General features: G+C 38.2%; 1 protein-coding gene across 1 annotated transcript in view; it reads left to right on the top strand.

Moving 5' to 3' along the window:
• The window catches only part of si:ch211-127i16.2 (amine oxidase [flavin-containing] A), a 54,963-nt gene extending 34,335 nt beyond the window's left edge, over positions 1 to 20,628 (top strand). The window contains exons 10-12 of the mRNA XM_026942736.3: positions 3,088 to 3,174; positions 14,660 to 14,760; positions 20,137 to 20,628. Of these exons, the coding sequence (XP_026798537.3) occupies positions 3,088 to 3,174; positions 14,660 to 14,760; positions 20,137 to 20,470 (522 nt within the window). The 3' untranslated portion in view covers positions 20,471 to 20,628. The remainder of the gene's footprint in view (positions 1 to 3,087; positions 3,175 to 14,659; positions 14,761 to 20,136) is intronic.
• Positions 20,629 to 22,776: the final 2,148 nt, after the last annotated feature.

Genomic DNA, 22,776 nt, shown 5'->3' with positions numbered 1-22,776 from the left:
TCAAGCTACAAAGTGGGAAAAAAAAATGGCTGCCTCTATGAGTGATATATATTTTCCTGGTCAAAACAGCGAACTGTCTAGTCAGTTTTGTAAATTTAAAATGTGAATATATCTGTACGTTTATTGATCTAAGGCTAATACTTGGATCTACAGTATAACTCAAGAAGTGCTGCTGTGTTTACTGCTAATGCTACGAGCGGCCATTTTGATTTGATATCACATGCTGAACTTGGAGTTCAGGAGACCATCCTGCACTGAAAAAATATGTAATCTGTCATATTTAAGAGAAAATGTCATGTATAGTTTACATAATAATATTGATTGATGATTTTATTGCTTATACTAAATTTAAACATGTGTATAATCTACTAGTTTCCAATGTGAACCAATTACATTATAAAATCTGGTGAGGATGTTGGACATGGTGAAGATGATAAATTAACTTTAGCTTATGTGTGTGCGTTAAAGCACAGTGCGTAATATCAGTGTCTTATGACCCCAGGGGTTTGATCCTGGGTTTGATCCTGAGCTTGTGTGAGTGCACAGAGTTAATTTTTTTTATTCCAGGGCTTTGAAAATATGAAAAAATCATGTTGGCTCTACAAAAACAAATTGTATTATTGCAACTCCGTTCATTCATGTGGAACAAACGTACACATTTGAATTAAGTAAATTTAATTGTAAATTGAATTAAGTAAAGAGCTGGGAGTTACAGTTGTGGGTTATGACCTCTAGCCGAGTGCAGCATTAATCCACACGAGGATTGCAAATTTACAGTTGAACTAGAACTGTATTTTCATCCACATCACTTTTAGATTTATGGTATCAAGTCGTCTTTAAATTCTTAGAGGCGGCGCTAAATTGTATTCTCTCCGTGTCTTAAACCACATCATCAGAAGAACTGGATATGAGTTTGAGGCAGAAGTTTATAACGATATGGGATACACAAGTCTGAAAACTACAAATTTCAGCTTTTTCAGTTAAAACTGCAGTGAGAGCAAATGTCGGAAAAGCTGATTCACTGAAGGGGAAAGGACGCTGGACATGAAATATGCGCTTTTCCTTCTAGTAGCGGTTACTTTCACTTCAGATTTACTTTACCTACTTTATCTATTTTGACCTGTGTATTGATGAACCAGTAGAAACTAAGAAGGCGGGGCTATGGTCTATGCTAGGTCAAAGCACAGGGTAGAAACTGTTGTTTATCATTTATGCTGTTAGCATAAGTCTAAGTCACACATACGCACATGTAATTCTTTTTCGAGGCAGAAATTTACTCAAATTATGTTAGGTGACTTGAACTTCCATTAGCCACATTAGCCTCGTAGCTCAAATACAAAGCTAAAGACACTAGCTTTAAACTATGAACATGTGTACATGAAAAACTTCAGCGGAACAAAAATGGAGTGAAGTTCACCAAACTGTTCATTCCATTAATCATCAGCGCAGGAAACTTCAGTGTGTGTTCTGACCGAGTGTGATATTGCTTCATCTGTTTCTCGTTGCCCACACACACACACACACACACACACACACACACTCACACATACTTACACACACACAGAGCACCACCATACTTCTCAAAAACTATGACGCATCATAGCACAATCTCCTCTAGAGCCTTCATTCATATTCAGCGGTATGATTGTGTTTTTAAAGACGCACACCTCTAGCCGAGCTCCTGAACTGTTTGTTTATCTTCTGTTATTATTTAGCACGCTGCAGCTAATTAGCATTCTACTCACCTGTGAGTGTTGGCAGGGTTTACAGAGTGGACACGCGGTGTGATTTTTGCCCGTCTTTTTTTTTTTTTTTTTTTTAAACGAGGTTTTAGTGCTTGGCCTGTAGGCTTTTTAATCTTCACTGTCAGCTCTCTGGTCTCTCAGTCTGTGTTTGCATTTCAGATCTGTGAGCATGTGGAGTTTAATTTTAATCACTCAGCCATGAGAAGGTCTCACTCGTTTTCATTTCACACAGATGTTTCAGCATTGGGGTCAAGATGAATTTCACAGCTCGAATATCACTTGTACTTTCATAATATTTGTGTACATAGTGGCAGAAATTCCACATTTTGAATGTTTAACATATGTAAGTCTGTAGAAACATGCCTTTCCTAAAGCTTTTAGATAAATAACTCCGTTATAGCCCTGATAGGAAAAAGGACCTGAAGAAATTCACGATATTCATCACATTCTTAATCTAAATTATGTAACGTTTCTACCCTTTCTAATAAAAAAGAAAGAAACAAGTGATATATTTGGATTAAATCTAAGTAACTAGCAAGTAGTAGTATAAATTCTTTCCTATGCCAATAATAAACATTTCATACAAATATAAAGTAACACGTAATGAATAAAACGCCGTGTCTTGCTTTTATAGGAAAATAATCAACAACGAGATGGCGTGATGAAGCCGAGTTACTGCTACTACTCCAAAGTTTTTCATTCTATTACAGCACAACACGGCATTCCTCTTATCCCACAGCAATTTAACAACGATTACAACTCCTTTTATTTACTAAAGAACAACACGCTGTACTTTTTATCTCTTTATAGTTACATTTAACATTGTAGAACATCCACAAAAGTCGTTTTTCTCTCTAATGAAGTTAATAAGACAAAAAAAAAATGTTACAGAGAAACCACAAAGCAGCTGAGTTAGCATGAGGTACAGCTTTGTTACAAAGCACTGACACTGGAGACTCCTTCCATAAATGGTACATAAACATTTATTCTCCTTACTGAAAACTGCATCTGCTGTGAAGGAGTTACTCTAGAAATGATAAAGTATTAGAACAAGCACATTAGTATAAACCTGCACTACTGTCAGAGCTGCTGTTAGAGAAAATGAATCAACACTTTCTGACCAATCAGAATCCAGAATGTGGATATCAAGTGTTCATTCGATGTCAAACGTATTGATTTTTTCTCTATCCGCATCATCCATCAGTCAGAACACCTCCGTTAATTTATCCACGTCTTGCTGTGATTTCTTGCCGTGTGTTTCATCGGTGTTATGTTTCCCGTTACGCTTGCAGTCATCGTCCTCGTCATTAAATAAAGCTGCTCTATTCTTGCTTCCTTTCAGATGGAGGACAGACGAGATGCCGTTGTTAGCAGCCTGGTGAAGTATCTGGGCCCCGAAGCGGCCTCCTACATTCACTACGAAGAGAAAGTAAGTGACACAAACTTCTGAGTCACCGGCTGCTACAGTCACGATCGCTTCATCTCCAGACCCCATTGCCTCATCGCCTGTTCATTAGCCTGCTTTATGCTAATTGATACTGCTTTAAAAAAACGACAGTGAAGCAGGATTGCCATTGAGATGTCTGGCTTTAATGCAGGAGTTAAATTTGGCGTGTTTGGATGGAGGAGGAGGAGTGTGTTTGGTTGCAAAGGCTCAGACCACATACTGGCATTTTTGACAGGGTGTTAAAAAAATGAGTCAGGGAGCTACAGGTGAGTATCTAAAAAAAAAAACAATGTTTTCTAGGATTGTTTTTCTCCTCACGCTTCGGGCGATCATGCTGTCTGATGCATCATAGAAATATTTTTTATATTTGCTGTCTGATGCAACAAAAAAAATATAAGACAAGACATCTCTGGTTCCTCACACATTCCTCGTGACTGGCTGGGTGCCATCATTTTAGTTTTAATAAAAATATAAATAAGACAGGCTTAGTAGTACATGCTCATTTGTGTTGAACTCAAATTCACAGACAATTTTAAGGTGAATGAATGCACCTCATGCTCTGAGATTGTCCCTGATGTTATATAATATGATCTAAAAATCCTTGCATTTCTCATTAATTAAACTTTTACAATATAAAGCACAGATATGAAGGAAATTCATAAACAATTTTAAGGCAAGTGAACTCCCAAAATTCCTTGTATTACAGAATATATAGGGAAAAAAATGACATTTGCACAAAATTTTAAGGCAAATGAATGCACCACATGCTGTAACATTGCGCTTGGTGTTATATAATGTTATAAAAAACCATTATATAACACCATTATATAATTTAATGTGATTAAATTATTACTGTATTAAGCCAAGAATTTAATTAAAAAAATAATTCACAGACAATTTTAAGGCAAATGAACACAACTTGTGCTGCGAGGTTGCCTTTGACATTGTAAATCATCTAAAACTGTTTGTAGATTACATTACACTGATGATATTTTTACAGTGTAAAGCACAGAATTAAAAAAAAAATTAATTTGCAGACAATTTTGAGGCAGGTGAACGCATCACCTGCTCTCAGCTTGGCTCTGATGCTTTATAATATTGTGTAAATGTCTTTGTATTTCTCATTGAAGAAGGTTTTACACAGAATTTAAAGAAAAAACCTCAAATTTGCAGACAATTTTTAGGCAAGTGAACACATCGCATGTGCCGAGACAGTCCCTGATGCTTTATAATATTGTATAAAGCACCTTTTATGTCTGGTTGATGAAGGTTTTACAGTATAAATCACAGAATTAAGGGGCGCTCCTGCTGATGCGTATGGCCGAATGTCTGGTCCTGATGGTGGTCTGATGGTGCAGACGGCTGAGATGATTAGTTCAGCTCCATTTCTCTGCACGGTGTTGCCAAGGCTCGTTTCAGACCCGTCACATTAAAGCATGTGAAATCACTCCCCAGTGCAAGCTTGACATCTCAGCGAGAAGTTCGAAGAGGAGCGCAGAAAGCCGTTAAGGACAAGCCGTGTTCGTCACCTCGCTCCTGACGCCCTCCGAGCGTGAAACTCGACAGAACTCTCAAGATGACTTGAGATGAAACTTTTTTTTCCCCTTCTCTCTCTCTCTCTCTCTCTCTCTCTCTCTCTCTCTCTCTCTTCTCTGTCTCTCTCACTACAGCCTGGTTTATCAAGTCCTCCTGAGGATGAACTTCTAAAATCCTGGATCATTCATGTTTTTTTTTTACAGAATTTGCACGACATTAAAGCTATTATTCTGACAATTTTAGCTAGCTATGCTACAGCTACATGGCAATAGTAGCTGCATTTATCTGATGCAGCTCTTGCTAAGTAAACACTAAGTAAACGTTGTGCTATTACAGGAAAATAATCAACACTGGCTGTGATGAAGTGATGAAGTGGAGTTACTGTTACCACCTCACAGAATGTCCTGAAGTGTTTTATTGCTCTTGTTCCACAGCAATTCACCAAAGATTCCAACTTTTTTACTGATAGCGTCCACACTTATGGACAATCGATTTCAGGCTCTTTTTCATATTTTAATAAAATGTGAGATGTAAATCACCTCCAAATCACTTAGCAATACTCTAAATTAACGTAAACTTCTGTAGGCTACTAACTTTAACATCTTTACTAACTCTCTACATAAAAAAATTAATTAGGTTTTTTAGAAACTAGTTTTTTTTTTGTTTTTACACTAGTGTTTTTTGGAGACTTTTTGCTGCATTATGGAACACCCTTAAACCATGTAAGTTTTGTATGTTCAGAAATGATATTTTTTAAAAATTATTTCATTACATATTTTAGACCTGAATGTTAAAAATTTTGGACATTAGAAGATTTATTTATTTATTTATTTTAAATATTACAGGCATACTGTTTTAGCTGTTTTTTTTTAAACACATGAAGAATCCATTTAATTTTTAATATAACTATTATTTAGACTTAGAATCAAAATTTATATATCGTGCAATTTTAAGTAAAAAAAAAGAGAAAATATAAAAGAATCTGGACATGCATATAAATAATTTATGCATGAAAGTTTTAAAGAAAGACATCATACTTTTAATCTGAATTACATTCAGAGTTGTGGAACATCTATGAAACATGAAGTTCTTGTTCTCGCTTACGTTATAGCAGCTATAAACAGTCGTTCCATCACCAGCCTCTCTTTTTCCTCTCGTGAACTTAAGACTAAAACAAAACAAAAAAGAAACAAAAAAAATCAGCTTGTCATGCTACTGAGAAACCACAAAGCGTAAACTCCTCTGTCCTGAACACGTCAGAAACGTTCCAGCTTTACCTCCGACTGTTACGACGCGCTGACACTGGAGACTCCTTCCTTAAATAAACATTCCTGTTAAATAAACGTCTCCTTACAGATCAACGATTTTTTAAATCCATTTACATGTAACATCCATCGTACAAGTCCCTGTGAATGAGCTGTTACTATAGAAATGATAACATATTACATAATATGAACCTGTGACTCACAGCTACTGTCAGAGCTGCTGTGATGGAAAATTAATCAACACCTTCTGATCAATCAGAGTTGAGAATTTAACAGCGCTGGAATTACATGACTCACAACTTTGTGATTACATGATGTTTTTAATTAGTCAGAGAAAAACACATTGAACTTTGGTCTGATTGGTGTCGTGATGAACGGTGCAAGCACACGGACTGGCGCTGTGATAAATATGCTCGTTAACAAGGCACCAGCGTGTGGCTAATTCATCATTAACCAACGCCTCCTGTGGCGAGGACGAGATCATGACGTGCAAACAGCGTGGAACAATCACCAGCCTCTTTGTGTGTTATCGTAATATGTTGAACTTAATACAACAATTTATTTTAACTCAATATAGTTGAACTTTCAAGGTGATTTCAAATACATGTCCAGAGTTTAGTTCTTTTGGATCAAACTCTTATTCATTTACATGCACTGTGTGGTTTTTTTAGGGAGGTGAAAACACAGAAGAACAAAAATAAAAAGAAAAAAAAAAAAGAAATGCTGCATATATTTTGAAAAACCATTTTGAACTGGTTTATATTGTTATTTAACAATCCTTACAGCAATTTTTTTAAAAGAGCTTTATAATGATTTCCATGAGCTGTCAAAGGATGGTTTACTTTTTTTTTTCTCCATCGCCATGTTTCAGACCAATGAATAACGTTTTTAGCTCCGCCCCCTGCTATACACCTATTAACCAATGTAATTTTTTTGTTTGTATTTGTTTGGTTTTGTTTGTAACTATGCAATATTTGAAACTGAATCAATCCAAATAGCAAACAAACCAAAAGCATTGATTTGCTTCAATTTGGACTCAACAACTGGAGTGTTAAGGTTTACATTTTTCCAGTTTGAGTATCTTCAGATTCGTTTCCTGCAAAACATTAAAGCCTTTAAATGAGGAAAATGAACACTAACATCTTCTTACCTGATATTTATTACTTGTTTCTTCAAGCTGTTTATATCTGTCATGAAGCAGAAGCAGGTGGATGTGTGTGAGATTATTTATTATAAAAACAAAATGGCCGACACAATCAAAAACAGGAGGTCAATCGATCAGGCAGCTGGTCCAAAGTACTGCACAGAACCAGACCGCTCAGATTTACATCCGAGAACGTGATAAAACCTCCCAAAGATGATGAGAAATTCACAGAGAGAGTGAGATAGGAGACAGGTGCAGTCAGTAATCAGGTAAGAGTGTGATGTATGTAACGTCCGGAATGGAATCGGACATGGACTTGCGGTGGCTCCTGCTTCAGAGCTCCTAAATTTAGCCCTATTCAGACCGGATTAGCTTTACACAGGGAGGTGGAGTAATATAATTATTATTGTTGTATCTCTGGAATTTTAATCCCACCTGAATCCATCAGGCCAGGGGATTTTACAGACCATATTTTACATACTATAACCTGAGCTTTAGAAATAAGCCCAGGTAAAATAAACCCTGTCTGAACTGTTGATAAAAATCTACAAAACAATAGTTTATATCACACACATTATAATACAAACTCTTAGAAAAAAGGGCCCTAATGATTCTTTAAGAGTTCATTGGATAATTAAGAAAAAGGGTTTTACTTGGAAGCCTTTCTGAAAACATGGAAAATATGTGTTTGTAGGGTTTGGGTTCCGCAGAGAATCATTAAGGGTTCCACCATGCATAAAATTGAAGACTCGTTAAGGATTATCTGTATTAAGACCAATAATTTTGGAGCTTGAACCACACTCTTACCCAGTTAATACATACACTCTTAGAAGAAAAAAGTTCTTCAAGGATTCTGTAAGAGTTCATTGGATATTTAGGAGGTGTTACATTAAAAAAGGGTTCTACTTACATTGTTGCAGGGTTCAGCTTATACCTAGAACCCTTAAGGATTGTACCTAATGGACATTTGAAGATTGTTAAGAAGAAACGACCAATAATTTGGGAAAAAAAAAGGTTTCAAAGAAAATAGGGCTCCTTAATGGTTCTTTTAAGGGTTCATTGAATAATTAAGGATCTTACATTAGAAAAAATGGTTCTACATGGAATCCTTTCTGATAGGGTTCCACCTTTAATGGCTGAAACAAATGCACAAACAAAGGCCTTAAGGGTTCTCTGTATTAAGATAAATAATTTGGAGTGCACACTTACCTAGTTATACATACAGTCTAAGAAAAGAGCGTTCTTCAAGGGTTCTTCAAGGGTTCCAGCAAATGCACAAATAGATAATATGAAGATAATAATGATCAATAATTTGGAGTTTGTAGCACACACTTAGCCAGGGTTCTTCAAGGCTTCCTTAAAGGTTTATTACTGGTTTCACTTGGAATACCGTTGTAGGGTTCTACATAGAACCTTTCAGGATTCCTCTAAAGGGACAATCGATGATCCCTTAAGGGTTCTCTTTATTAGGAAGAAATTAATTAGAAATAATTTGGAATGTCACACCTACACTGTTTAAAAAAAGGGTTCGTTAAGGGTTCATTTGATAGTTAAGAGATCTTAGATTAGAAAAAAGGGTTCTACTTGGAAAGCTTTCTGGAGGTTAATACAGTCACATAATACAGAAAGTTTTTTTTTTTAAAGGTTTATTGGATTATTCAGGGTTCTTAGATTAGAAAATAAAATCGGACTGGAAAGGGTTTAAACATGTTTAGTGTATTTAAAGGGTTCTCCATAGAACCTTTAAGGGTTCTCGTACATTTTTGAATGAAACAGCAGGAGGAGTGAAAAAGCACTCACACGATTGTGAAAATTAGCTGGAAACATGCAGCAAGAAAAACAGTCACGGGTCCTAATGCTGGTAGAACGTTAGAAGATATGAAAATGGCCGTCATGTTTGGATGTTTATGTTCCAGAAACTGATTAATCCCCAGCACACACACCTCATAATAGAGCATAGTGGAGGCATCGCGTTTATAATCATCACCTTGTTGACTCTCGCAGCGGCTAATTGGAGGCGAGTGATATTAATTAAGGCCTCCGTGCTTTGTTTGATAAACAGATTAGCGAGAGTTAACCTTTAGCTGCGGATGTTGTGTTGATGCGTGTTGGTGAACTGTAGGCCTTCATTTACGTAGATGATAAACTCTAATTATTTACACTGCATTTAATTTAGTTACTTTAGCACATGATAATCCTGTGGCTTAAATAAAATGCCGTAAAATTGTTTATTAACAATTGTTTTAGTTAACACAAACTTTGGATGTTTCAGACAAAAGCCCTTCAGCAGCTGTGCAAGCAGAGTGCTCTGTATACACGTTTGGTAGGAATTAAAACATCAAAGATGAATTATTTACGAAATATCCTCAGAGGTGTAATTGGAGTATATTTTTAATCAGTACTGGTGTTCCTGGATTTTTCAAGAATTTGGTGCATTTGGGCTTAATTTACTAAAAAAAAAACAGATTTATGAACAGCCTCTAAGTAGGATATTTACTGATATTTTATTTTTCACTAACTAGTTTTGCAGACATTCCACAACATTAAATGTAAGTATAAAAGGATAAAAAATATGGCGTTGTTTTTTTTTTTCATGAATAAAAAAATGTAAATTATTGGTGAATTGCTGCAGTATATGAGGAAAAAAACACTTCAGGACTTTCTGTTATAGGAAAAAAATCAATTTGGTAAGGGGTGGTAAGAGTAACTCCACTTCATCACACCACTCCGTCGTTGATTATTTTCCTATAACAGCACAACACGGGGTGTTTTACGGCAAAAATGATTTGAACCACCTGAATATTTTTTTTCCAACCTCTGAAGAGAGTATTATTAGTGCTCATGCAAACAGTTTTTCCCTGCAGTAATAAACTTGTCAGTCCAGCAACAAGCACTTCATAGCATGGAACAAAAAAGAGTGAGAGCAAAGCAACACAAAGCGGTGAAGTGTTTCGACTCTGCTGCTTTACAAAAGTGTTCGATTTTTTTTAAAAAAATCCTCTCATTCAACTTTAAACCTTGGCCTCAATAATGAAGCACTGAAGGTTAATTTTTTGGTTTTTAATTCTCAGACCTGATTTAAAAGCAACAGAAAGTGAAAAGCATGCTACAGTTAAAAAGTCTGCAGCTCTGTGAAATTGCAGCGAGTTGTGGACAGACCCACAGGGACGAATCAGTGGCTTTTTATAGGACGAGTTATGAGAAAGCTGGAGGAGTTTCACGGTCACCTCAATGTCATCTGCATTGATTTAGAGGAAAATGCAGACGTCTCGCTACTGTCACGTCCAGGACTCTGAAAAATAATGTACATTGATTTTATTTAAGATAAATTGCATGTGAAATAATTAAGAACCAAGTTTCCAGAAAGCACCATTATGTTAAGATCATCTAAAACTAGGTGAAAAGTAGAGACAGCACTGATAACCTGCATATGAGTGAAAAATGGATGGCAGAGGAAAAAAAACAGAATAAATTTGATCCAATACTGTAATAAAGAATTACAATTGGAATTGGGTTTGGAAAAGATTTTAGTATGAATGCTGTGTTGTGTAAGTCATGTTTTTAGCCTTAGATTTCTTCCTATATATTTTTAAGTACTTCACATAAAGATATAATTTTAAACCTTAAAAAATATATCTGATGGGTATCAATTGTTATATTTCTAGTAAAAAGTTAAACACATAAAAAAATTTCTTCTCTCTCTACACTAGGAGGGGGCAGCACTCTTTCTTCATAATCAAATAAATAACAGAAGAATACACAATATCACAGAAAAACATTTAATCATTCATCAGGAGCTGCTCGGTAGGGTCACATGCTTTGTATTAGACTATTAGTTCGTGAACATTAGAAAAAAAAATCAGTGGAGGTCTTCCGAGTGGTGCAACTGAAATGTCTTCACCCTGTGGTCCAGAGGTCACGAGATCACGAGAATCCTGTGAGCTCATGTATGCAGAAGAGGGTTGATAGCGCTTCTTTCCAATTGTGTTACGCTGCCCTGTGATGCAGCATGAGCAGCAATTAAGGCCACGCCCACTTCAGGTTTAAACCTGAATACAGATATGGATATTTAGAGCACTAAACAGGTACAGAAACTAATAGTGTCATTGTGTTACACTCCTACTTCTGACATGGCTATAAACTGGCAAAGCTAGAGCACTACTTAGCATAATTGTCCTGCTCTCTGGGATGGTTTTGTTCGTTTCGCTCCTTTAGATTAGAGGGAAGCTAGCCAGTGGTGAGCATCTGTTAGCTCCATGCTGGGAGTAAGTGGGGCAAAAAATCTCAAATATAGCTAGATCATGAGCAGAATCTTGAGAAAGCTTGCTTGGAAAGTGAAAAATGAGATGCTCTATGTGTGTGTGTGTGTGTGTGTGTGTGTGTGTGTGTGTGTGTGTGTGCACTCTTGAGAGTGTGTATTTATTTGGGCTGGAGGTTGGCTTAGAGTGTCAGGGCCCATACATCTTCCATCTTCAGTAAAGTGGAGTAAACGTGTTTACAGCTGATGGTGAAAGTCTCTCCTGGTGAAGATTGCATCTCTGACATGAGGAGAATATACAGTGTGAATCCAGAGATCATCTCAACTTATTCTCTTGCTCTCTGTCTCTGTCTCTCTCTCTCTCTCTCTCTCTCTCTCACACACACACACACAGAGCCAGGGTACACTAAAGACATTTCTCCAGTTTACTGATTTAAAGTTTCAGAATTTCAGTTAAAGATGAGGTTTAGAGTGTAACCTGAGCATGCTGGTATATTTATCCTTGTCTCGCACTGTTGTGTATTTGCACTTTATGTAGTCTTGTGCACTGTTACATATTGAACCATGGTCCTGGAGAAAAGGCATTTCATTCCAATGTATACAAGCTTGTAGCAACTCACAGCTACGGGAGGCAGAACACAGATACAGGAGAGGCAAGATTAGTGAAAAAAGTGCTTTTATTTTCTTTGTGCCGTTTAGGAGAAGTGGAATGTTGCAGGTGGAGAGAGAGTGAGGATGGCTAGCTTTCTGGGTTGTGGGTTGTACTGAGGCGCTAGGGAGGTGAGTCGCTGTTGTCCAGGTGTAGGGGAGCAGGTCCAGCGGCTTCCCTTGAGAGTCGGGGGTGCGGGCTCCTGGCGCAGCACAGAGGTGTCTTTGTTGCTGTCATCAATTTCTGGCAGAGAAAGAGAAACGGACATGTGTACGTAGGCAAAACATGCTCACCTCGCTGTGTCCACTGCACCCTTTTATACTCTCCTGGCTTCTCCGGGAGGGCGAGGAGCCACCACTGTTATTATTACTTGCCAGCCGTGCTCTGTTTTGCCAACCCGCCTCGTAGCCATGTGCTCTTTCGCAGTGTATAACAATGGTGCTGAAGTGGGGCTGTCCTTTCAGCACCCAGACAGCAGTCATGCAAGGATCGTGCAGTGGTTTAAGTGTGAGGGCTGGAGGCCCGTCGTCACAGTAACCCCCTCAGCTCTGAGCCTACTACCAGCAATGTCTGTGCCTAGAGATTGTACCTCTGTGAAAGGCCACCAGCATTGCCGTGGTGGACCCCACTCAGTGTTGCACCTGGAATGAGAAGCCTGCAAGGAGAGAAACCATTGAGTTACCCAGCCATTGTTGTCCTTGGCCTTGGCCATCCACAGGAGGGGAGCGTGGTTTGTGACCAAGGTGACGTGTCAACCTCCGAGGTAGTAGCTGAGTTCATTGATGGCCCACTTTATGGCCAGGTCTTCTCATTCGACAGTGGCGTACCACCATTCGGTGGGGGTCAGATGCCTGCTCACATACAACACTGGGTGTTCCTCTCTGTCAAAGTTCTGAGAGAGAACGGTGCCCAGCCCAGTCTCAGAGCCATCAGTGTGGACTGTGAAGGGCTGGTCGAAGTCAGGATTTCTGAGCATCGGCAGGCTGGTGAGCACTTGCTTCAGGGCTTGGAACGCCTGCTCTGCCTCCTTGGACCAGTGCACCCGATCTGGTTGGCCTTTTCTTGTTAAATCTGAGAGGGGGAGGCTAAAGAGGAGAAGTTAGAGAAAAAACTCCAGTAATACCCGACCAACCCCCAGAAGGCACGTACTGGGGTTAGCGGATTCTTTGATGATGCCATCCCATAGCATCTGGCTAACCTCCTCCTCAATAGCCTGATGGCGGGCTTCAGGGCTGCTGTAGGGCCGCAGTTGAACCATGACTCCTGGTGGGGTTTGATCTTGTGCTGGACCAGGTGTGTCATTCCTGGGACCGCTAAGAACACGTCAGCAAACTGGTCCACTAGCTCTGTCAGGTCTTGTTGCTGTGAGGGGTCAGGTCTTCCCCCTTCTGGACCAAGGTACACTCTGGCGGATCTGACGGTACATCAGCAAAAGCATACAACACAGGGGCAGGTGTGTGAGTATGAGTGTGTGTGTGTGTGTGTGTGATACTCTGCAAAAAAATTTATCCAATATTATCATAAAACAATTAGAAATTTATAAAACAAAACTTTGCCTGAAGCAATCAATTTACCAAAAAGAAATATGTCTAGAAATAGACGTAATAATTACATCAATGATTACACATCACATAGGACCTCTCCTGGACTCTCAACACCTCCTGCATGGCCAAGAAAGCACAGCAGCATTTCCTGCACTGCACTTCCTGCAGAGGTTCAAGAGAGCCAACCTCACTCCCATCCTCACCTCCCATACTACCAGCTATCTCACTGTTTGGTCTGGGAATTGCACCTTCTCAGAGCGTGACATTTTACAATGGATTGTGAGGACAGCTGAGAAGATCATTGTGGTCTCTCTACCCTCCATCAACACCTCTTTCCACATTTGCTGTGTGTGCGTAAGGCCACCAGGATTGTGGACGACCCCTCCCACCCCTCTCACAGACTCTTCCCCGGAGCATCTGTGCTACCTCCAACAGCCTCAGGAATAGCTTCATCCCTGAGGCAGTCAATACTCAACACCCTGCTGCGCTCACCTGGACTCTGGACTAATCAAACCATTCCCAAAACTGCAATTTATACTGTTGCTACCGGACACTTTTTACTATTATGAGCCACTTTTTTACTGCTACCTATAACTCAGTATTACTGCTACACTACAAAATAGTTTATAGACAATTTTTGTAGTTCTGTTGTCCTGTCTAGTTGGAGGTGAACTGTCCTGTGCACAACAATTTACTTATTATCCTGTGCATTTATTGAATTACTTTTTTTCCCCCACACTATTGTGTATTTATACTTTATGTAGTCCTGTGTACTGTGTGCTACTGTATTGTTATGTGTTGCACCATTGTACTGGAGAAACAATATTTCCTTCCAATGTAAACAAGCTACATAGTGGAATAACAATAAAAACCCACTTGACTCAACTTGACTTGATTTAATCTGGTTATGCGGAGCATCCGTTGTGAGCGAGTCTGTGAATGAACTATTTCTATAGAAACGATAAGCACATTAATACCTTCTGACCAATCAGAATCAAGAATTTGACAGTGCACTGAATAAATATAAAATAATATATCTAACAGTCCTGATGTGTATTGTGTTTATTTTAGGACTGGGCTAAAGAGGAGTATAACGGAGGATGTCCTGTCAATGTCATGGTTCCTGGAATGCTAACGTTCTACCATCCTGGCCTCCGCAAACCATGTGGCAGGTAAAAAGAAGCAACAAGAAACACACACACACACACACACAAGCGTGCACTAGCATCCTTCTAAATGTTTGCGGGTGGCATTATGTTCCGTATGCCACGACCCTCCCTCTGCCTCGACTCACTAAAGTGCATTAGTGGCCCTTGAACAGAGCAGAGGTTACAGATGAGACGTGTGTGTTTGTGTGTGTGTGTGTGTGTGTGTGAGCAGAATATGGAGTTAGTAAATGGAGGAGATGGAGGCGTGTGTGTTGCATGATGCACAAATGCATAATGTGCCTCAAACCAGTGGAGTAGAGGTCACAGGGACAGCTTCCTCCAGGGAAAGCAGTGGCATAATCCATTTGTAATGGCTCCCGTTAGGCGTCGGCCATAACCGAACAAATCCAGAGAAGAGGAAGTGTGTGTGTGTGTGTGTGTGTGTGTGTCAGAGAGGAGAGTGATGTTGCAAGGTAATGCATTTCCATAATGGAATTAAATCCCTAAAGAGGAGAAAGATCTCATCAAAGTAAGAAGGATGGAAAGACTCCGCTGCTCTCTGCCATGTTCTGATCTGTAAACTGAAAGCACACGTTAATCCGTCCTTGACCTACATACACACTGATGAGAATGGCTTTCTTACATCTCTCGAACACACGACACACCGAATTCAACACAGTGTTGATTCATTTGATACAAATCATGAGTTTACATTAATGCACTTGTTCTAATACCTTATTAAACCGTTTTTTTTCTGTCTCAGTGTGACCGTAGTCCACCTACAAAATGTTACGAAAACAAAAATGACTTCTAATGTCAGTTTAAATAATTTTCTTCTCACTTTTAAATACTTGAGCACATTTAAGAGATTTTAAATGATTTTAATATCCAAATTTTAAGTAACATTTTCAGTATTTTTCCCCTAACATTCTGTATGCTCAGTTCATATGAAAACTTAAATGTGCTGAAGTATTTAAAAGTAAAAATGTAATTGTAATCATTTTAACCGAAATCAGGATTTTTTGGAAAAGGTACAAAACAGTATGTTCTCCCAATTCATATGAAAAATAAGGTTAAAGTTAGGATAAGGGGTGGGGTTTGGATTAGGGGAGTGGCCTAATCATAACATTAAATTTTGCTACTTTTCAAAAGAATTGAGCATACACATTATTTTGTAGCTTCACAACTTTGTTTATATGAAATCGAACAAAATCCAACCACATGGTTCAATTGCATTTGTACAGTTTTCCTTATTGTTTCCATAGTAACAACTCATTCACAGGGACTTATACAGTGGATGCTCCAAATAAACAGATTAAAAAACTTTCATGTTTTTTAAGGATGTGTTTATTTAACATTTAGGGAAGGAGTCTCCAGTGTCAGTGCTTTGTAACAGTCAGAGGTAAAGCTGTAACTTGAAGTTTTGCGACATCTTCATCTTAGGATTTGTGGTTTTTTTTTTTCTAATATGACAAGTTGTGTTTTTTTTTGTCTTACTAACTCAAAGGGAGAGAAAAAAGACAGGCTGGTGAGGGAATGACGGATTATAGCTGCTATAACGTCAGCAAGAACTTGTTTTGTGTGTTCTACAAAATTAAATGTCACTATAAATGGATAACAAGTATAACATATCGTTCTTTAATGAATTAAAAATTGAAATTGTTGCTAAATTGCTGTGGTATAAAGGAATAAAATACTTAATTATTGGAAAGTAATTAACATCACGTCATGCTGCATCGCACCAAACTGTCGTTGATTATCGTCATAAAACAGCAGTGAGGCTGCAGGACTCAATAAAACAGAGCCAGAGGCAGTTTTTGGCAGAATGCTGGAGAAGGGAAAAGATCACTTCTTTCTGCTGGGTTTGAAGAGCCAGCACACACTCGGCCCTCGTCCTCCTGCTTTGTCTGCTGTTTGCTGAAGCCCAGTGGGGACTGAACCCACCCAAACCTGCTTTAATATGTCAGTGATCCACACGCAACCACATCCCAGGTGAAAGGCAGTGTGTGTAGAAATACGCCTTGGGCGTTTCACGCATGGCTAAACCTGACATACACACTCATACTGCCTAAAGAATAAACAGTCAGCAAAGGTATGAAGCAGACTGAGAAACATGGAGCAAAATAAAAACCGGAGAGAGTTATGCAGAGTTTATTCCTATTCCAGTAAAGCCTTTTACATAATTTCATGTGACTCCATCCACAGTTTGATACTCAGATTTGCAACAAAATGGTTCGTTTTAAAATTGTTGTGAATATCCTATTTTTTTCCTCTATTAAATAATAAATTCCTCGAAGTCACAGTTCCACAAGACAACAGAAAAAGCTCTGACGCATCTACCCTTTTACTATTTTTAAAAATTCACAGGCAAATTAGCAATAATTTACCATCTCACACCTCCTTTCCCTTGCAAGCTCTGTTACATGGCCTTCATTTGCACACTGAAACCTGATTGGCTCTTACGCTCATGCAATAACATTTCCCTGTCACTAACACACACGGAGGAAAGCGCTATCCTACCCCGAGCACTGTTTTTAAAAAATATTTATTATTACATTTAATTAAAATTCAGACTTTTTTGTACCCTTTTCAGTTTAAAGTATTTTTTCTAGATATTGTATACATTTTTAGTGCACTCTACTGTTTTGTTCACAAACCTATATATGCATAGAAATGTCTTCAGGTATCTTGATGTGATCTTTTTTTGTCATATTGCCCACCTCTACTGCAAACTTTATAGTAAGTGTGTTTATTTTATATATATATATATATATATACACATATGAATCATGTGGAACAGCCACTGTGAATAAGCTGTTACTATAGAAACGATAACGCATTAGAACAAGCGCATTAATATAAACCTGTGATTTGAAGCTTCACTACTGCCAGAGCTGCTGTTCTGGAAAATGAATCAACACCTTCTGACCAATCAGAATGGAGAATTCAGCAGTGCAGTGGTGTAAGTCTGTGTAATACAGCAGAGATGCCGCTGCGGATCAGCGGACGCAAAGCCGAGATCATCGATCTGTGGGATTGGATTGTGCTGACGTATCAGGAGACGGCTTTTGCTTGTCAAATGTGGTTTGGAGAAAAATGTTTAAAATTTAAGATCTGGATAAAAAGTGTTTTGAAATTTATGAAGTGGTTTGAGTGATGATTAGATTTAATCAGTTTTTTTTTCCAATTTATATCCACACAGAGAGAATATGCACATAAAATCACACAAGTAAATCTAAACAAAGCCTTATTTGTTTGTTTGTTTGTTTGTTTGTTTGACCAGCACCCCTCCTTGAAGGACAAAAGAAGGACGTTATATATTAAGTATTTTCTTTACGCTATTAAAGCCACTCCTACAAGAGAGGAGAGAAAAAAATGGGAATTATAAATATATTTTATTTATTATTATTTTTTAACTCACCACGACCGCACACTTTGGAAAACAATAAGGATTTTATTAGCAATATATAAAGTTACTTTTTAAAAATTATTCCTTAGAAAAAGAAAAAGGAGAAAAGAGGAAAAATGTTTGTTTGTTTTTTGTCTATTAAAGCCTTCCTAAAAAAGGAAGAAAAACACAAAGAATAGAAAAGGAAGAGAAAAAAGCAGAAGAAAAATTTAGCAGAACAGTTTTTTTAAAAAAAAGAGAAAAAGAGAAAAAAGAGGAAAAATATCAAAACAATTGTTTGGGTTTTTATTAAATTGTTTGAGTGGTTTATTAAAGCCACTCCTATGAGAGGAAGGAAAAAAGCAAAAGAAAAGAAAGAGAAAAAAGCAAAAGAAAATTTTAGTAGAACAAATAAAAAAAGGAAAGAAAAGAGAAAAAATATTTTGTGACAAAATGCGTCTGCATTTAAAACACATTTAATGTGATCGTTTAAACCCTTTCAGGAGGCCAGAGGTGCAATTAGCTGGAAATTCGTCCATCTCACCAAAACACATTCATCTGGCCGTGTTATAACACACGACTGCTAACTCTGCCTCCTTTAGCAACATGCAAAACTGTGATTTTTTTGGCATCAACTTTTGCATAAATCAGAAAACTGGGAACACAGGAAGCTGGTGGTGGAGCTGATTTGAATGTTAAACTCATTAACCAGAGACACATTAATCTACATTTTATTCAACATCCTACATTCTACATCCTACGTGGTCTTGGGTGCATTTGCATTTTTATTTACACAATTTCTATCTGGATAAAATCCTGATCATCAGAAGGCATGAAATTAGGGTTTCTCGAATGTTTTTGCAACCAAGGACCTCTTTAACGCTAAAAAAATGACTGAAGTATTTTATAAACATATTCAAATATTAGACTTATTATTTAAACGTGTATAATAATGAAATCTTTTGGATGTTTATTCGAGCCATAGAGCTTTTTAATCCTGACATTTCTAGTTTTCATTCGCCATTTTTTTACACACCGGCATGTTTTTGAGTTATTGAGGTTTAGATTGAAGTGAGTGATCTAATAGCTAATAACAGCTAATAACTTTAACAGCTCAACTGTGGACATAAGCACGTCGTTAAACTGCCGGCTGTAAATAAAGCTTAAGCGATATTGAACTTTTAACAAAAGCAGTAATTGTGGATTCAGAGGAAATTACCTGTTAGGGAGGAATCTCGGCTCTTCAGATAATCTCCTGCTTTACACAAAGAGCCGTTTCTGAGACAAACCGAGAAGTGTAAACAGCTCTTCACTGTGACAGACGCTCGAATATGATTAATTCACAGCAAGGAGTAATACACTGTAAGGAATTAAACACTCTGTGTCATGCTGCTATAGGAAAATAATCAACGACAGGGTGGTGTGACTCACTATTACTCACTGAAGTGGATTATTTTCCTATAACAGCATGACATGACGTGTTTTATTCCTCTTCTTCCACAGCAATTTGCCAGCAATTAGAACTGAGTATTTATTAAATAATGACACACCATACTTTTTTATCCATTTATAGTTACTTTTAATGCTATGGATTGCCATGAAACAAGTTAGATCCTGTTGTCTTCTTACATTATAGCAGCTATAAACAGTCATTCCCTGAACAGTCTCTCTTTTTTCTCTCTCTTGAAGTTGAAAAAAAAATGCAGCTTGTCATGTTACAGAGAAACCAGAGGGTCCTGAAGATGTCGGAAAGTTACAGCTTTACCGCTGACCGTTACAAAGCACTGACACTGGAGACTCCTTCCATAAATGTTACATAACCATTTCTTCTCCTTACGGAAAACTTCCCCATATCGATGATTACACACGTTACTACAGAAGCGATAACGTATTAGCCTGAGCACATTAATGTAAACTTGTTGAGAGATTATTGAAAATTAATCAACAACTTTTGACCAATCGGAATCAAGAATTCAGTATAAATGCCTAACTGATTTCCTCCATGTTTTCAGGATCTACTGGGCGGGAACAGAGACGGCTACGCAGTGGTGCGGTTACCTCAGCGGTGCGGTTCAGTCCGGCCAGCGGGCAGCTCTTGAAGTTCTGGCAGATGTTTCTCCAGCTGTTCTGTCTCAGACCGAAATCCAGGAAGTGAGAGCAGACCTTACAAAGGCACCGTTGGACTTGTCTCAGGTTTGGGATTGCCCCCGCGGCTCTGCCTCTTCATCCCGCTTCCTCATTGGTCTGACCGTCATGGCGGTCACTCTGGGCGGAGCCGTGTTCTTGCTCAAGCCGGAATTGGGGAAAAATTGGCTCAGTCGTGTTTTGGCTGTAATTCAGAGATGATTGAGATTTGGGTTATCCATCAGGGGAATCTTTTGTTCTGTTATCTTAAACTGCATAATATCCTTTATCACACTGCTGGATTTAAAGGCATAATTTTCTTTTTAAGTAATTGTTCTTGAAAGTTTTACTGTACTTGGTAATAAATAAAAAAATAAAATAAAATTTAATCGTAAATGTGATGTGTGTTTGCACCACAATTAATCAACTCAAAAAACAGATTCAAGATACAAAATCTGGCTCGTGGTGAAATATTAGATATTAGATATTAGATGGGAAGCTGAACTCTTATATTTATTCATATCTCATGAGGTCTTAATGCCATGATAAGAACGATGTGGGACAAAGTATTACATGCATACACGTCATGCCGTTTCCTCCGAACCCAAACACACCAAACAGAAAAGTCGTAACACTTTCACTGAACTCACAATCTTATGCTTAGGTTTATTCATCCATCCATCCATCCATTTTCTGTACCGCTTATCCTACACAGGGTCATGGGGAGCCTGGAGCCTATCCCAGGGCACTCAGGGCAAACCTTGGACGAGTTTCCAACCCATCACAGGGCACAATTCCACACACTCTCACACACCCATTCACACACTAGGGACAATTTAGAGATGCCAGTCAGCCTACAACGCATGTCTTTGGACTGGGGGAGGAAACCGGAATGCCCAGAGGAAACCCCTGAAGCACGGGGAGAACACGCACACTCCATACACACAGACGGATTTTGTGTGTTACTATTTTGAAGTTACGTTTGAATAAGCTACATTTAAATGAAGAGAGTATGTGCTGTTTTAGTCTGCCCTAGTGTTGGAGTTCAGCAATAAAAATGGATAAATGTCTCCATCCGTCTGTCTCTGCTAGGTTTTCAAGTGACTCTGACTCAGTGGATGACAAAAGTCAAGAAAACAAACACAAAAATATGCAGAAACATTCATCAAATTTGGATGTACAAGTCCTGAATTATAAATCAGGAATAAATATACTGTATGTAGAGTATACTTTTTTGTCTTGGCTTGGAGCGGCAGAATGACTTAATGTCCGTCTGTCCAGAAGGTTTGGGAGCTCCAGTGGCTTTGGAAGAGAGCAGACTGTATAGTACAGTAAGGTACAGTACAGTGAGCAATCTAAAAATCCCACACACTCATCTATATACGGTCCAAGTACATAATAGATGATCCACTCAATCAATGTTCACATCCCTTCCAAAGTGATTTAATCACGAGCTCTTGATTGCGCTGTTGATGAAGAACGCTTCTCCCACATCCAAGGATATCTAAGTCTTTCCACTCTCGCAGGATGAAGGGGGATGGGCCAGACAACCACCTATATGTCTTTGTTATCCGTTTTCAGGGAATCGAGACTCCGGCTTTCTCCCCGGTTGGTTTATGATGCCCTTTGGGGAAACGCAACACAGCCGACTCTTCATCCATCACCTGTGGATACAGAAAAAAAGAGTGTAAAACTCTGATTGTGCACTTCTAGTCCATTTGATAGATCAAGTCCATGTCTTGTTCTCTAACCACATGTCAGCTGGTGCCTGTTAGCCATCTGCAGTTGGCTTTTATTGTTATTTCAGAAAAAAAAAAATTACTCTATGATTTTTTTTTACAGGGCAAGCTGCTTTCTCCTTGTGTGCAAAAAAAAGAAAAAAGAAAAGAAAATGGTGCTTAAGAGAAAGTATTGTGTCAAAATTACATAGTAAAAAACGAAATGGCAACGGTGTGAAGGAATAAAACACTCAATGTCAAAGTGGAGCAACATGCCATGAAACGTTTTATTCCTCTTATACTACAGCAATTTGCCAGCAATTACAATTATTTACTGAGAAACCGCAAAGCGTAAACTCCTCTGACCTGAAGATGTCACAGAACCTAAAGTCACAGCTTTACCTCTGACTGTGACAGAGCACTGACACTGGAGACTCCTTCCCTAAATGTGAATGTTAAATAAACCTCTTGACCAATCAGATTTGCAGGACTCAGTCGTGTGTGAAATGTTGGGATTTTTTAATGTTAAGGGTGGGATTCGTGTTTGAACTTTGTTTATTAATATAAAATAGAACAAAATTCAAACACGTCATAATGATTTGGTGAATTTGGTGGATCCAGACACAAGCGGTATCAATTTGATTGGACCTTTTAAATGAAATTCATAAATAAAGTTGAAATGCGCAGAAATCTGCCTGATTGAATTGATAATCAAATATTGGAGTTCTGATATTTGAGCTTTATAATGAGTACTGTAACTGTAACGACTAAATCAAAGGAGTAAAGAGTGTTTTTTTTTCGTTACGATCA

This window comes from Pangasianodon hypophthalmus, chromosome 17 (assembly GCF_027358585.1).
Source record: "Pangasianodon hypophthalmus isolate fPanHyp1 chromosome 17, fPanHyp1.pri, whole genome shotgun sequence".
Classification (NCBI taxonomy): domain Eukaryota; kingdom Metazoa; phylum Chordata; class Actinopteri; order Siluriformes; family Pangasiidae; genus Pangasianodon; species Pangasianodon hypophthalmus.
Note: the sequence above shows the minus strand (reverse complement) of the source record. Positions and strands in the feature narration are given on the sequence as shown.